At 38.7% G+C, this 17,278-nt stretch overlaps 1 protein-coding gene across 1 annotated transcript in view; it reads left to right on the top strand.

Annotated features, from left to right (window-relative positions):
* Nucleotides 1-385: 385 nt before the first annotated feature.
* clic4 (chloride intracellular channel 4) overlaps nucleotides 386-17,278 on the top strand; it is a 48,780-nt gene continuing 31,887 nt past the window's right edge. The window contains exon 1 of the mRNA XM_062041818.1: nucleotides 386-730. Coding sequence (XP_061897802.1) covers nucleotides 662-730 — 69 coding nt within the window. The 5' untranslated portion in view covers nucleotides 386-661. The remainder of the gene's footprint in view (nucleotides 731-17,278) is intronic.

The raw sequence follows: 17,278 nt of genomic DNA, 5'->3' as shown, positions 1-17,278 counted from the left end.
TAAGATACTATTGCCGCATTTGTGTAAATATGCCAAAGTTGACAAAAATTATAAAAAGCAGTAAATCAGCTGAAGTTGAGAAGCCCTGACACAATTTTCTTTTGTAATACACATCGCATACCAGCATCGATTCTATGAAATAAATCCCAAACAAGAAATGTGTTAGATTATGGAAATGCACATCAATTGCCGTAAATGAATGACCTGACTGGGTCTAATCTTTTTAAAGTGCTGGAGTGAGCAAATTAATGAACACTGATGAGCACACAGTACAGTACATTTCTCAAGATACAGGGCAGCCTCCGTTCCTCCCGTGTCATGGTGTCCCTCCTATTAAGGAGCCTCCTCAGACCCTCCCACAACAGTTTTTTGGTACGTTGGCGATGCTAATGACGTCACTACGAGAGAAAAAAGTCCACTTCTCAGCGTCTCTCAACGAGCACGGTTTGCACTCCAGTGACGTCAAAGCAGCGCCTCTTTACTGCGTCGACTCGGCGGTCTCCTAGTCTTGCTTTGTGCCTCCAAGCAGCCACTGCGGACAGACAAAGCCCAGCGTGGACCTCAGTGCGGGGGAGAAAAAAAGGTGTGTTGGTGGAGAAGAGGACCGAGCTGAGCCGAGAAGAAAAGTAGTCGCTAAAGTTCCAAGAAAGTAGCGGTCGCCATGTCACTGTCGGTACCGCAGAACGGCGTAAAGGCGGATAACGAGCCCGTTATTGAGCTGTTTGTGAAGGTTAGTTGTGTATTTTTTGTTAAAATCACATTACCACGCGGTGAAAGTGAATATTTTTTCTGTGAATATGGAGGGAAATGTTAGTTTTTGCCACGTGTTAAGCTAACCCTTAGGCATAGCATTAACATGTCCCCTTTTAGCCCTTCACATGCTATTGTCTACATGAGTGCAGTGGGAGATCCATCATGATCACTCCTGCTGGGCGGATGCACTTCTCCCATCGCCTCGTAGGAAACATGCACTCTTCTCTCCCATCGCCTCGTAGGAAACATGCACTCTTCACCCCGGCTTGTTTTACTTGTGCTTGAACTACATTTACATATGAAATAGGGCTGTTTTGTAAGCACAGTGTACGTATGGGGTTGTTCAGCCATGAATAGGCATGCCACCAAATATCTGTTTTTGTATTACTGTATAGTTTTGTAATATTCCTTTTGTTTTACTAGCTGGCATCCATTGTGAAAAGCAAAAAATAATGTCATTGTATTATCCATATGACTATACACTTTATCTTATTTTATTGTAAATGCTGATTGGCAACACTCAATTGGCCCTAGTGTGTGAATGTGAGTGTGAATGTTGTCTGTCTATCTGTGTTGGCCCTGTGATGAGGTGGTGACTTGTCCAAGGTGTACCCCGCTTTCCGCCCGAATGCAGCTGAGATAGGCTCCAGCGACCCCAAAAGGGACAAGCGGTAGACACTGGATGGATGTTGACATGAAAGCTAGTTTTGTACAGAGAGTAACATGCACAATTCTCTGTACTATATTACATTGTGAAGCTGAGATGAACCTGCACTGTTCTGATCCTTCTCGATAGGAGCGGCATTTTCTCTTTAGAGGACTTTAGAAGGATAAGCAAACTGCGTGACTTTTCACGCTTTCTTAAGCAAGGCGGGAAAAGGGAGTGGGGGACTGTGATATGTGAACTGGATTAAGTGGCGGTGCAGTGGGCTTGTGTTCTTTGACCAAGGCCAGCAAAATAATGCCTTAATTCCATAAATAATTGCATTTATTTGGTGTATTTCTAAGCACACTTGACCTGAGGTTATTTAGTTTCACTCAGCACACCTAACACTTAAAATGTTCAGTAAGTTTTCCATTTTTCCTGGATTCAAATAGGAAAATCTTCGTCTGCTGCTGACGCGCAATGCAGCTTTTGTTTGGGCCCCTTTTGTAGCGTCCAGAGCTTTTCTCTCAGCATCTACATGAAAGGTTACATCATCCTCAGGCCTTGGAAGGTTTACACATGATGTGTCCAGCTCTTCCCTTCTGCTCCTCCTTCCTTGGATTGTGCACTTCATTGTGTGCACTAGTTTCTTTTTTCCGCCCATCCCAGTTGTGTGGTACAAAGGTGGGCCTTGTTTGACTACAAAATGTTTCATGTCTTGTTTTTTTGATTACATGTTAACTATAGACCAGGGGTGCCCAAGATTTTTGCTTCCGAGGGCCAAAGTTAAAACATGCCAATTTTAAGAGTGAAAAAGTTCCTTTAGTTAGTGCAAATGACAATGATAGATGCCATTAATGATTCTGTGAGATTTTGGGACATCCCAAACTTTTTCACTTCAGATACTATACCGATATTGGAGCCTTGAGTATTGGCTGATAGTAATATTATCCCAATATCAACAGGAATCATACTTTCATTATAAAGTAGTGTGAACTGTTAGAAAAGGTTTGAATAAAATGAATTACTCAACAATGGTAGGTCTGGAAAAACACTAACCTTTTTAATATTAACTGTTCGGAATAGATTTATGCCGTATTTACTGTATTTTCAGTACTTTATAGTGCACTGGTATTCAGGCCGCACCCACAAAATTTGAAATAAATGTGTTTACATATATTAGCCGCACCGGACTATAATCCATAAATGTTATTTACATACCGTAATTGTTTCCAAACGGTGCCTGTAAGACGGCTGTAAAACGGCTGATTAAACAAAACAGAAGTCATCATCATGGACCCATAGCTGCGAAGGCTTGCTATCCAATCAGCTAAACTGACTCGTTAACGCCACAGCGACGTTTTGGTGAATTTACGAAACTGAAACAATAAAAAAGATTGCCATTGTAAATTAATACTAACACAGACACTTGTAAACATGTAAATATATTTGTTAATGCTAACGACACTAGCTTGATTACATTGCAATAGCACAAACAAATATGCATGAAAACACTCTTACAGACATCAGAAATGGGACAGTTTAGTAAGTATGATTTAGGGCTGAGTGATATGGCAAAAAAAAAAATCACGGATAATTTTTTCATATCATACAACCTTGATTAACATCAAAAAATGTTTTCTAAATTAAAGTCGGATTGTCCCGTGCAGGATTATAGCGTGTACCGTTGCATCCCTACTTTTTACTATTGCAATATCTTGTAACCGACATTTCCGCCATGTTTGATCGCGGTAATATATGCCCACAGCCAACAACTGTCATTTTGTTCATATATATATAATTGTGCTTACTAGAGGTGCCGCAGTACAGGCAACCCAAGCTGTTTCTTTTTCTGTACATTTTGTGGGAGTAAGGACAACTTTTTTATTTTGCTTGTCATCAAAAAGTGAATTCTGCAGTAAACTAAGTATCTGTGGTGTACTGCATACTACAAGACTTACTTCAAGTTAACATGTAAATGGTAAATAGGTTATACTTGAATAGCGCTTTTCTACTCTCAATTAGGGGTGTAACGGTACGTGTATTTGTATTGAACCGTTTCGGTACGGGTGTTTTGGTTCGATGTGGAGGTGTACCGAACGAGTTTCCACACTGACATATTAATATAATATAATATATTATAAATACCGGACATTTGAGGGCAGCGACCGGGCTAGGATAGACTGACCATACGTCCTCTTTTCACCGGACATGTCCTCCTTTTGCGGGGCTGTCCGGGCGGAGTTTCTTAAATGCCTCAAATGTCTGGCATTTTGAGTTATGGTTGCATGTTTAACAATGTACGTTCAGGGTTAAGAAGGGGTTAAAAAATAAAAATTGTGAGAGCAGCAGCATCCGCAAGGGAGGGACAGAGACAGAGAGAGCGAGAGAGTTGTGATAAACGCGCATGCGTCGCCAGGCTCTGCTTTTTATCGATAGATTCATCAGATGAAATTTTTTATTATCTATAGCAGGGGTGTCAAAAGTGTGCCCCGGAGGCCATTTGCGGCCCACAGCTAATGTTTTAAAGGCCCATGGCACATTCTAAAAATACTATTAAAGTAAACAAAAACATAACAAAAGTGAAATAAAAAAGCTTAAAGGTTAAATGTAATTTTGAAAAAGTTGCAATGTTGACTAATAAAACAAAGCTGTTTTTTTTTCTTTCAAACTGTCATTGCTCAAAATATAATATTGAATCAAAATCAATGTTATTATGAATTATTGACCTATCCAAGGTTCCGATTACTTCACATCAAATATTCCACTAAGAAAAATATTTTGGTGGAAGATTTTGCAAATTTGGTAAATAAATAACCAAAACATTTATATTTTGTTGTTTTCTTACTTTACCGAAAATGAACCGAACCGTGACCTCTAAACCTAGGTACATACCAAACCGAAATTTTTGTGTACCGTTACACCCCTACTCTCAAGGTACTCAGTGGGGACTAAAAGGACTCCTGTGAGTGCCTGCAAGTCCGCATTCAGGGTGCACTGCAGCAGATAGTGAAACTTAAGCCGCTGCTCCTTCTAAGTGTTGTTTCTTTATTTTGTTAATCTGGGCTGCCTTCCAGCTGTGTAAGGGGAAAGAGGCTCAACACTGATTGAACATTAATTCCGTTGTGACGATCGAGCCTGATTTTCGTGTGGTGTAACGGGAGGTCGCGCACATACACGGACACAAACACTTTGACAAAAACACACGCAATTGTACACAAACACACACACATTCACAGACACACACAGGATCACGGTCAATAAAAGTGGATTGTTCCGTGCAGGATTATACCGAGCATCGTGGCTTCCGTACTGTTTGCTACTGCGATAACTTCTAACAGACAGTTCGCCTTGTTGGATCGAGGAAATATGCGAGCAGCTGATCACTGTGATCAAACTCAAATTAATCCTGATCGATGATCTCGATCATACTGTATATTCGCCCAGCCCTCGTATGAATTGTTTGTTATATTGTAAAAGTTACAAATGTTGCTTGGAGTGATGAATGAAGAATCCTGTCAAGCAGAAACGCTGCCGACTAATACTTCCAGTGAACGAAACAGGAAGTACGTTTTCAACCCTTAACACCTGCATCCAAAGATGGCGCCGTAGCACAAACAATAACAGACTTTTTCAGTGTCTGTCCGTATTCTATGAAAACTATTTGTTGAATGCAAAACATTATGGCCGTTAACAAAGAAACATCTATAAATTAGCCGCACCGTTTTATAAGCCGCAGGGTTCAAAGTGTGGGGAAAAGGTAGCGGCTTATTGTACATAAATAACAGTAAATGAAAGTGGAGTGGTAATTGTTTATCGGGACACCAAATATGTTCCAATATGTTTTGCCTTGGAGACTTTGTATGTGTAAGTGATATGCAAGTATAATTATTTGATACTTGTTTATGTTGACATACGTGCTATTTTGGACTGCAATATTGTTTAATGTAGGACTCTTATTAGGAATGTGTAGCTTGTGTGCTTAGCTGTTGTGTAGCTGCTGACTCCTAGTAGCCTATAGCATATCATGTTTACTTTTTGTAAATGACTTTACCAAAATACAAGTAAAGACCAACTTTGTGTGTCCATTGGAGGACATTAAGATGGTAACTGGCTGTCCAGCTTTGCACAAGTAAACAAGCTACAGGCTTGCTTTTCTCGGATACTTTACATGCAAACCGATATAATCGGTGATGTTCCCTTTGATACTGGACTACACTGTACAAAGTGATGGGTAGCAAATTTGGCAACTTTTTAAGGCACCGACCAAATCTTGTTGTGTGGGCTACCGGGTATCGATCCTTATAAAATCAAACTGTACCATATTTCAATACCTTTTTGTATTGAGATTATGCATGTGATGTCACGCCAGGTTGCAGACACAGTCGGTGTTTAAACACTTGGGGAGCAAAGCACTCAAGCTGCACTAAGAGCAGACTCAGTCAGACTACTTCTAAGTGATGTTGCAAATTTCTTTGCCATCAAAGCAGTTATGCCCGATAGAATACACTCAAACGTACTGTATGGCTCCACTTTTCAAAATACGCTAGTTCGATGCTAGTTTATGGATTGGTCATCGACATGCTACTGATTAGCATAAGCATTATATATGGTGATTTTAACACTTCCAAATTTGGTAATGAAAACTTTAAATCAAACAGCTGGCGTCCAATAAGTACAATACTTACAGTACAAACACCTTTTAGGGTGCAACAAAAGACTTGATTCAGCTTAATGGCAAATACTACTTCCTAGCTAGGCAACACACAGTAGTTTATACATGATTGCCATTAGCACTTTGACATTTATTTAGATGAAAATTGCTTGAACAAATAAAATCTATGATCTAATGCAGTGATTCTCAAACTGTGGTAGTATGCGGCCGCCATCTAGTGGTATGCCAAATAATCACTTTTACTAATATATTCAAACACAGTGTTACTGTTAAAACTGTGTAATGTTACATTGGGCAAACATATTAAATATGCTTGTTGATAAAAACTTCTGCCTCGTTTTTAATGAATATTTAGGCCAACTATGATACTGTATTTTACGGTTGGTCATTATGGTGGTACTTGGTGAAAAAAGGTTGAGAACCGCTGACCTAATGTCTTGGAATTGCAACTACATGCAAAGTCAACAATAAAATACTTCCCAAGGAGACTCACAAGTGTAAGGAATCAAGATTTAACATAACATCCTAGCTACCTGGTATTGGTACCGTATCGATACAAATGGGAAAGTTACCGATCCCTAACTGTACATACAGTACGCTACACACATGTTTGAGATAATTAGGTATTATTTACATTTGATTGTGAAACTGTTCAGTGTTTCAGTAAAGCAATGTCTAACAAGTAGCTTAACGGCAAAATTCAAAACGTATTCATTTGTTTTCCATCAAATCTCTGTACCAACTGCAACTTGCTGGTGACACTAAGCTCAGTGGACACTTACCTCTAAGAACATCCTGTTTGAAGCCTCACAATCTTGAGGTACTGTCAAATTCTGACCAGCATGATGAAGTTTTAATAGCAACTGCAATTGAACCAGGACATTAATTACTTGATTCATAGAGCACACACCTTGTAGAGTTTGCCATTCAACTCCTTGATGGAGAACAGCTAGTACTGAGATAGTTGGACATGTGCATGCAGAAGTCCATTGAACGTCTTTGTTTTTGGGTAATGCTTCTCCATGACAAAGGTGAGTCATAACATGCGAAATGGCGGACTGAATGATTGTGTAAGTGATTTAATTGATTTAATGTAAACAATAATTTTGTCATCCGTGGCCTGTTCGGCAGTTTCATTGGTCTGATGACACGAGACTAAATTTATTGGCTGCATGGAAAGCTTGTGAACTCGTAAAATTTCATGAATAATCTGCAGCATTGTATAAAGCGCAGGGTTCAAAGCATTAGAAAAATGAAGGGGATTATACAAAACCCAAAACCAGTGAACATGGCACGTTGTGTAAATCGTAAATAAAAATGGAATACAATGATTTGCAAATCCTTTTCAACCTATATTCAATTCAATACACTGCAAAGACAAGTTATTTAATGTTTGAACTGAGAAACAACATTTTTTTTGCAAATAATCATTAGCTTAGAATTTAATGGCATCAAAACATTGCAAATAGTTGGCACAGGGCCATTTTACCACTGTATTACATTGCCTTTCCTTTTAACAACACTCAGTTAAAGGCCTACTGAAACCCACTACTACCGACCACGCAGTCTGATAGTTTATACATCAATGATGAAATCTTAACATTGCAACACATGCCAATACTGCCGGGTTAACTTATAAAGTGCAATTTTAAATTTCCCGCTAAACTTCTGTTTGAAAACGTCTATGTATGATGACGTATGCGCGTGACGTCAATCGTTGAAACGGAAGTATGCGGACACATTGAATCCTATACAAAAAGCTCTGTTTTCATCTCAAAATTCCACAGTATTCTGGACATCTGTGTTGGTGAATCTTTTGCAATTTGTTTAATGAACAATGAAGACTGCAAAGAAGAAAGTTGTAGGTGGGATCGGTGTATTAGCGGCGGACTACAGCAACACAACCAGGAGGATTTTGAGATGGATAGCAGACGCGCTAGCCGCCGACCTCACCTTGACTTTCTCCGTCTGCGGGCCGCCGACCGCATCTGTGATCGGGTGAAGTCCTTCGTCGCGCCGTCGATCGCTGGAACGCAGGTGAGCACGGGTGTTGATGAGCAGATGAGGGCTGGCTGGCGTAGGTGGATAGCTAATGTTTTTAGCATAGCTCTGTGAGGTCCGGTTGCTAAGTTAGCTTCAATGGCGTCGTTAGCAACAGCATTGTTAAGCTTCGCCAAGCTGGAAAGCATTAACCGTGTAGTTACATGTCCATGGTTTAATAGTATTGTTGATTTTCTGTCTATCCTTCCCGTCAGGGATTTATTTCTTTTGTTTCTATATGGAGTTAAGCACGATGCTATCACGTTAGCTCCGTAGCTAAAGAGCTTCCGATGTATTGTGGTGTAGATAAAAGTCACTGTGAATGTCCATTTCGCGTTCTCGACTCTCATTTTCAAGAGGATATAGTATCCGAGGTGGTTTAAAATACAAATCCGTGATCCACAATAGAAAAAGGACAGAGTGTGGAATCCAATGAGCCAGCTTGTACCTAAGTTACGGTCAGAGCGAAAAAAGATATGTCCTGCACTGCACTTTAGTCCTTCACTTTAACGTTCCTCATCCACGAATCTTTCATTCTCGCTCAAATTAATGGGGTAATCGTCGCTTTCTCGGTCCGAATCGCTCTCGCTGCATTGAAAACAATGGGGAAATGTGAGGAGCCTTTCAACTTTTGACGTCACGCTACTTCCGGTACAGGCAAGGCTTTTTTTATCAGTGACCAAAAGTTGCAACTTTATCGTCGATGTTCTCTATTAAATCCTTTCAGCAAAAATATGGCAATATCGCGAAATGATCAAGTATGACACATAGAATGGATCTGCTATCCCCGTTTGAATAAAAAATTCATTTCAGTAGGCCTTTAACGTTTGGGAACTGAGGAGACCAATTTTTGAAGCTTTTCAGGTGGAATTATTTCCCATTCTTGCTTGATGTACAACTTCAGTTGTTCAACAGTCCGTCATCTCCTTTGTGTTATTTTATGCTTCACAATGCGCAACACATTTTCAATGGGAGACAGGTCTGGACCACAGGCAGGCCAGTTTAGTACCCACACTCTTTTACTACGAAGCCACGCTGTTGTAACACATGCAGAATCTGGCTTGGCATTGTCTTGCTGAAATAAGCAGGGGCGTCCATGAAAAAGACGTTGCTTGGATGGCAACATATGTTGCTCCTAAACCTGTATGTACCTTTCAGCATTAATGGTGCCTTCACAGGTGTGTAAGTTACCCATGCCTTGGGCACTAATACACCCCCATACCATCCCAGATGCTGGCTTTTGAACTTTGCGCCTATAACAATCCGGATGGTTCTTTTCTTCTTTGGTCCAGAGGACACGACGTCCACAGTTTCCAAAAACAATTTGAAGTGTGGACTCGTCAGACCACAGAACAATTTTCCACTTTGCATCAGTCCAACTCATCCATGAGATCGGCCCGACAAAGCCGGCGGCGTTTCTGGGTGTTGTTGATAAATGGCTTTAGCTTTGCATAGTAGAGTTTTAACTTGCATTTACAGATGTAGCGACGAACTGTAGTTACTGACAGTGGTTTTCTGAAGTGTTCCTGAGCCCATGTGGCGATATCCTTTACACACTGATGTCTGTTTTTGATGCAGTACCGCCTAAGGGATCGAAGGTCACGGGCATTCAATGTTGGTTTTCAGCCTTGCCGCTTACATGCAGTGATTTTTCCAGATTCTCTGAACCTTTTGATGACATTACGGACCGTAGATGGTGAAATCCCTAAATTCCTTGCAATAGCTTGTTGAGAAATGTTGTTCTTAAACTGTTCTACAATTTGCTCACGCATTTGTTCACAAAATGGTAACCCTCACCCCATCCTTGTTTGGGAATGACTTAGCATTTCATGGAAGCTGCTTTTATACCCAATTATGGCACTCACCTGTTCCAAATTAGATTGTTCACCTGTGGGATGTTCCAAATAAGTGTTTGATGAGCATTCCTCAACTTTCTCAGTCTTTTTTGCCACTTGTGCCAGTTTTTTTAAAACATGTTGCAAGCATCAAATTCCAAATGAGCTAATATTTGCAAAAAAATAACAAAGTTTACCAGTTTGAAAGTTAAATATCTTGTCTTTGCAGTGTATTCAACTGAATATAGGTTAAAGAATTTGCAAATCATTGTATTCTGTTTTGTACTTTAAACAAAGTATGTTCAGAATCAAATGTATTGCTGTGCCAAATAATTGCAAAAGTCTTAAACATCCATCCATCCATTTTTCTACCGCTTGTCCCTGTCGGGGTCACAGGGGTGCTGGAACTTATCCCAGCTGCATTCGGGCGGAAGGCGGTGTACACCCTGGACAAGTCGCCACCTCATCGCAGTGCTAAAGTCCATTTTGATAGTACATATACAGCATGTCCTGCTCTTACTGTATGGTACACAATATGTACTTAAAGGGGAACTGCACTTTTTGGGGGAATTTTGTCTATCATTCATAATCCTTATGTGAGACGAGAACAAATAGGTTTTTCTTTTTGAAATTAATTCTATTTTTTTAGCGTAAATAAACTCTAGTAAATGTCAGCTGACAATAAAGGTAATAGGATTCGCTCTATTCCGCTTATGCAGCGCTCTCAAAAACCTCCATCAAAGTTTTATGCACACACTGTAAAGTATGTGTTATGTAATAACTGGCACATTTGTAACATTTACATATTTTGGTCATTTTAGGCACACTGTGGCAAATAATTTTACAGTTGCATCACATCATTAACTATTTCCTTCAACTACTGCTACTAATCATGGCAGACTTCATGAGAGCCAATAACGACTACTTTGGGACAAATGATGATCCGGAACTTTTTATTTTTGAGCCTAAATATAAGAAGGATGAGCTACAAGTTTCAGAAGCCAAGTAATGAGCAGATCCAGTAAGCACTATTGCTAAACAAGAAATGCAAACTACGAACACAATAAAACAATCACTTACTGTACAATGTTTGCTCTTACTGGGATGCCGACTGAAAAGGTGTTTGTATCTTCCCATTTATCCATTCATCCATTTTCTACCGCTTATTCCCTTCGGTGTCGCGGAGGGCGCTGGGGCCTATCTCAGCTACAATCGGGCCAACACAGATAGACAGACAACATTCACACTCACATTTAGACACTAGGGCCAATTTAGTGTTGCCAATCAACCTATCCCCAGTTGCATGTTTTTGGAGGTGGGAGTAAGCCGGAGTACCCGGAGGGAACCCACGCAGTCACGGGGAGAACATGTAAACTCCACACAGAAAGATCCCGAGCCCGGGATTGAACTCGGGACTACTCAGGACCTTCGTATTGTGAGGCGGACGCACTAACCCCTGTTCCACCGTGCTGCCTCTTCCCATTTAGATGTAGAATAATCATCATCCCCACGGAGTTAAACAAAAAAAAAAGTTGGGCACAAACAAGCATCTTTTTGTGTCTTTCTGGCGATATGTGCGTCTAAGTTGAATGTCAAAGTTGACCAAGTCTCTGTTTATGGCCACAGCCTTCTACTATACAAGTGAGAGGCATGATTTTTAATCAGGCACAAGCGTTTGCCAATTCACTCAGAGGCGAAGCAGCGGCTCAGTATGTCAATAGCTCTGCGTTAGCGCTGATAATAACAATACCGCTAATACTTGGTTAATATTCAGGGCACGACATGTAAATAGAGTATTGTAGGTGGTTTTTGGATGTTTTTTTAAGAGGCCTTTATGGGCGCAATACATTACTTATCATTGGTACTTTAATCTTTAATCTTAAAATTCCATCAGCTTCATTGTTAGCCACCTTGTACTTGCTGTATGTTACAAATTAGAATGCATAAAAAAGATGTGTTCTTGTCTTACATGGGGATTGTGACTGAAAGGCAAAATGCCAAAATAAGTATTTGAACACGCCTATTTTTCCTTTAATTCATTAGTTAGGGGATGAGCTAGAAATCATAATTCTTTACCATACCAAAACATTTTTGGAAACTCTTTTAGTTTACATTTTGGGAAAGGCCCTTTTCTGTTCAAGTGTGACACTGCTCCAGTGAACAAATACCCATCTATTAAGGCATAGTTGGAGGAAGAACTTGAGAAACCTGACTGCAACCCTACAAAACACCTTTGGGATGAACTTGAACTGAGGCCTTCTCTTTCAACATATTTGATCTCAGACCTTACAAATGTTCGTCTGGATGGATGATAAAACAAATCCCACAGATAAGCCCATTCAGAAGACTAAAGGCAAAATGTTTTTTGTGTCTAATTTCAGTTCTTTAGAATTATAAAGTCTGTGGGCAAATCTGCTATGATCTGTATTTGTTGTTTTTACTGAATGCCAATATGAGGTTGGCTCGGTGTGATAATGTGGCCTGGCTTTATACATATTCAAAAGGTTTTAATGCCACAAGCTTAAGTTTGTCTTTTTTTTTGTATTTGCACTAGTGACATGTCCACATCTATTATTGATGCATCTGGTCTTATTGTGCTGTGTAACACAGTATTGGAGATGGTCCCAGTCATGCTGGTTGCCATAGGGGCAGCTGCGGCTGATCGCAACCGTACTCTCCACATACAACATTGTTAGATCTTTGTGCTACCAGCCACATATTAACACACACAAGCACTGTATGTCAAGCACGAGTTAGCACTGTGAGTGATTTAGAGAGAGCATAGTTTAACCATCAAAAGCGGCCAACTAGTCTAAAGTAGAAATCATTTTATTGATCCTGCTAACGATCCCTGCAATGTTTGGAGCAACAATTGTTAAACGTTGCTATAGGAACACTTATGTTGGTACTCATCTTTAAGTGTGTGAAGGTTGGTGTTTATTGTGTTGGGTTGTACATATCCGTGATGTTATTTAAAAAAAGACTGACAATTATTGACCTCATCCAAGAATAGTAAATTTATTATTGTCTACAGCCTATTTGCTATATACTGAAGCCGGAGACTCTCATTCATTCATGTTTTGAAGTGGGAACGGAATTCCTTCTGATTTATGAAGACTACTGCAGTGTTATACAGTATACAGTATTCACAGGATTAATGACTCAAGGCATCCCCAAAACCATTTTCAATGGTTAATAAACTATGAATGAGTCAGAAGAGAGATTTTTTTCCTCTACGTCTGCTTTCATGTTTTGACTGCCCCACAATCGCACAAATCCCGGCCAATAGTGCAAGCTACTCAACATCTGTGAGGTGCGTGTATGTCTGAATGGCATATTGGCTCTCTCCGTGCTTGTGTATGTCTCACTCGTACTATTGAGATGAAAGCGTGGAATATACTTGAAATAAATGGAAAAAGATGCTCTACTTTGATCATCAGAATCTTTTGATCATCAAGAGAATGATTAGGATTAGTCTGAACAATATCCAAGGGCATTTAATTAAAATCAAAGTCATTTTTAAAGTTTATATAAATGTCTAAAAAGTAGTGAAAGTGAACAACATGGTAAGAATCATGATATTGTCATGCAAATTGCCACCACTACAAAAAATATGAACTTTTTACTGACGTTCTGACTGTTGTTTCAAAAGTCCTACAAATAGAAATATTCACACAGTACTGAGTTATGGGTTTGTGTTACTACCAGACTTGGCCTTGTGACTTCTTTATGGAAACATAATCACCCTTGTTGAGTGGTGTGTTTCAGTTGATGCAGTAGTTCCAAATTGTTAGTGTTGCATGTGACTATAGCTTTTACCAGTCTGCTAATCATTTAACATTTAGCAATACCACGTCTAAACTGTTCTCCTTCTTTCTAGATATGTCATTCCTTTATACCTTGGGTTTTGTGCCAAACAGAGAGCTGATTTTTTTCTGTTTAAATAAGAAAATCAGTAGAACAGTTTGTTTTTCTCAAGAGCTATAACAATGCTCATGTCATCATCCTGAGTGTAAGGGACAAAGATTAATGGCTTGTTCGTACTCCAGTGCTGGCATTTTCTTTTATAGTTTCACCTCTGGCACATTTGACTGGCTTTCTGGACACTGGACCCAATATATTGTGCATCTGAAAATATATTTTTTTCAACTTTTAACTTTTGAAAAGTTATGTCATTAATACAGAGGGTGATTCTGTTTAGCCAAAGCTAAGAATTAGAGTTGCACAAAAAAGCAAATGCAATCTCGAATCAGACAAACATTAAATGTTATTTGATAGTGATTTCAGTTATGGAACTGCATCACAGGCTATTGCTGCCTGTTTTCCCCACCGACTGCCATCACACCTGACAAAGCTTGCGGGCGTAGTGATCGCACTAATGTTGTCCCAATACCAATATTTGGGTATCGGTTCAGGTACCAAAATGTATTTCGATACATTTCGAAATAAAAAGGACCACCAAATATTTCCTTATTGGCTTTATTTTAACAGAAAATCTTATGACAGGTTACACATACTTTTCTTATTGCAATCAAACAACAATTTTAGCATTCAACAAGTCAACATAGTAGACAACTTTTCTTTTATTAGTAAGTAAACATACGTGTTACAAAGGCCCTAATTTGGCTGCTGACGTATGCAGTTAGATATTGTCATTTCTGATTGTATTGTTTTGTCAAAATTATGAGGGACAAGCGGTAGTTAAATTGATGGATGGAATATTAATCCACCTAATCATTTACTGTTAATATCTGGTTACTTTCTGTTTTAACGTGTTCTATCTACACATGTGTTAAAATGAAATAAGGACTTAATTATTTGTTGTTTGGATACTTAACATACGTTTTAGGTGAGACTATACATTTAATGTATTGATCTGATACCAAGTATTTACAGTGTTATACAGTGGTAGAAATTAAAGTCCTCCTCAGTTCAGGAACGTATTTCCTGAGTTTATAAAATATAAACGTAATTACACAAGATTTTGTGATTTATAAAAACAAACAAATAATTGATCATTGTAGTATTGACTATATACGGCTCTTGTACTTTGTATCTGTAATCGATATTTGTATAGATCCACCCATTTTTTTAACTTTCAGGAGCTCTAGCTTGCTCTTAGCGGTTAGCTATTGTATCCTCCTACAGTGTGTAAGGCAGGGATGATACTTATAAGATATCTAGTTTTTTTTGCCATGGAGGCGGGGATTAGTGATGTAGAAATAGCTAAAACATTGTTGAGGGACGTTAGTCGCTAGCTAGCTATGTTAATGTTTATAGCTTCACCTTTATCATGAGTTTTGAAGTCAAAATATGTCCATTACCCCTATTTTGTCTCCACAATGTTTTCACTTGTAAGTGCTCTTGTGTGTGTTGACTCACATGTGCCTGGTTTTAAATGTATGACATATTTTAATTTGTTCTATTTGTTTCTATCAAAGTATCTTGTCAACGGTAATTCAAGGACCTTCCATGAAAAGCAGCAAAAAGACCATTGTATGTTTCTTTAAAGCATAGCAAGACAATGAGGAGTCTTGTTGATGATAATAATACTAATCAAAAAATTAAACACTTGGCGTATGTACATAGGTTCGTGCGTGCAATATCCTTTTAGGATTGAGATTGACATCTGGGCCGATATTGTCGTGATTAAAATGTTTTGCTGAATCTTGCAGTGAATAACTGTCCAAGAACAGTCTTACTTGCAACTGGTAACCCAAGACAGAAATGGGCATTTAGGGTTTTCTCTCTCTTCAACCACCTAAAGTAAGTGTAGAAAAACAGATTAAAGGCATAGAAGGTTTGATTGAAATTTACAGCAATGTTTGTTCATGGCGTACTGTGTTGATCCACTGATATGTTTCTGTGACATCACCTCTCTGCAGGTAGATGTGTATTTATGATCCCACACTAGTAGAATATTCTTACGTTCTATGAGACTCAATCATTTGCAACACAATCCAGTCTGCTTGTATGTCAGGCTTGTTCTTATCCAAGAGAAGCCTTAGCACAAATGGTAATGTAAAAACAATGTGTTGTGTACCAGAACGTTGAGGATAAGATTAAAGGGTTAACTTATCTTGACTGAACATTAATGCTCAAAATGCTCTGATGGCTTTGTTGTCTCTGAAACTTTGGCAGGCTACGTCTTAAGGCCAGCAATTTCAAATTTACATACCCCAATAACCGTGTCTGTGTTAGTGATACAACATAGATTGTTTTATATGAAATGGATGATTTATGTAACTATATAAAGTAACAGACAAATATTTGAATACACTTGCGAATAGTACTGTGCGATATGGACAAAAATATATACATCCCGATACAGGTAATTTTTGTATAAAGATATGTATCACTTTATACCGTATTTTCTGGACTAAAGAGTGCACAGAGATACAAGCCGCTAGGGGTGTAAACATTTTATTTTTTAATGAATCGCAATTCTTATTTCTAATGATTCTTAATTGATTAAACAAATCAAAAATCGATAAATATATATATATATTTTATATTATTATTATTTGTTTTGTAAATCTGTACTGTCCAGCCGCTCAGGCAGATCATATTGTTGATGTAGATGCCCATATCTGTTGTAAGTGTAGGACACTTCTCATGCTGCCTTATTTGTATTTGACTTCATTAAATGTTTGGGTAGAATTTTATTAAACAAAACCAATTTTCTTTTAAGTAATATAAAAAATTTTCAAAGCTATTTATCTGTTTTCTGGAGGAATGTAGCTAATCATAGACATGGCGCCCAATGTGATTAAAAAGTATTAATTTTGAATCGAGAATCAAATCGTTACCCTCAAGAATCGAATTGAATCGAATCGTGTGGTGCCCAATGATTTATAGCCCTATAAGCTGCATTTACTAATTTCTACAAAAAATACATGCTTCTCCACATATTAGCCGCACCGCAGATTTATATGTTGTGGAATGAGTTATTTACACATTACTATTTGGTAAATGTTTATTTACATACCTTAATTGTTTCCAAACAGTGTCAGTTACATGTCAGTAAAACGGCTGCTCAAACAAAACCGAAGTCATCGCCAAGGACTCACTAGCTGCGTAAGCTAGCTCTCCAATCAGCTTAACAGACTCAAAGAGTCCACAGTAATGTTTTGGTGTGTTTACGAAACTGAAACAATACAAAAAGAATGCCAATTGTAATTAATAATACTAACAAAGACACTCGTAAATGTGTTGGCATGTTAGCTAATGCTAACAACGCTAGCTTCAGTACAGTACGATAGCACATACAAATATGCATGAATACACTACTACATACATCGCCGCCGGCTTCCCTGGGCCCAAGTTTAT

The sequence above is a fragment of the Entelurus aequoreus genome, linkage group LG03 (assembly GCF_033978785.1).
Source record: "Entelurus aequoreus isolate RoL-2023_Sb linkage group LG03, RoL_Eaeq_v1.1, whole genome shotgun sequence".
Lineage (NCBI taxonomy): Eukaryota > Metazoa > Chordata > Actinopteri > Syngnathiformes > Syngnathidae > Entelurus > Entelurus aequoreus.
The sequence above is the reverse complement of the archived record's forward strand: the minus strand, read 5'-3'. Positions and strand labels throughout refer to the sequence as shown.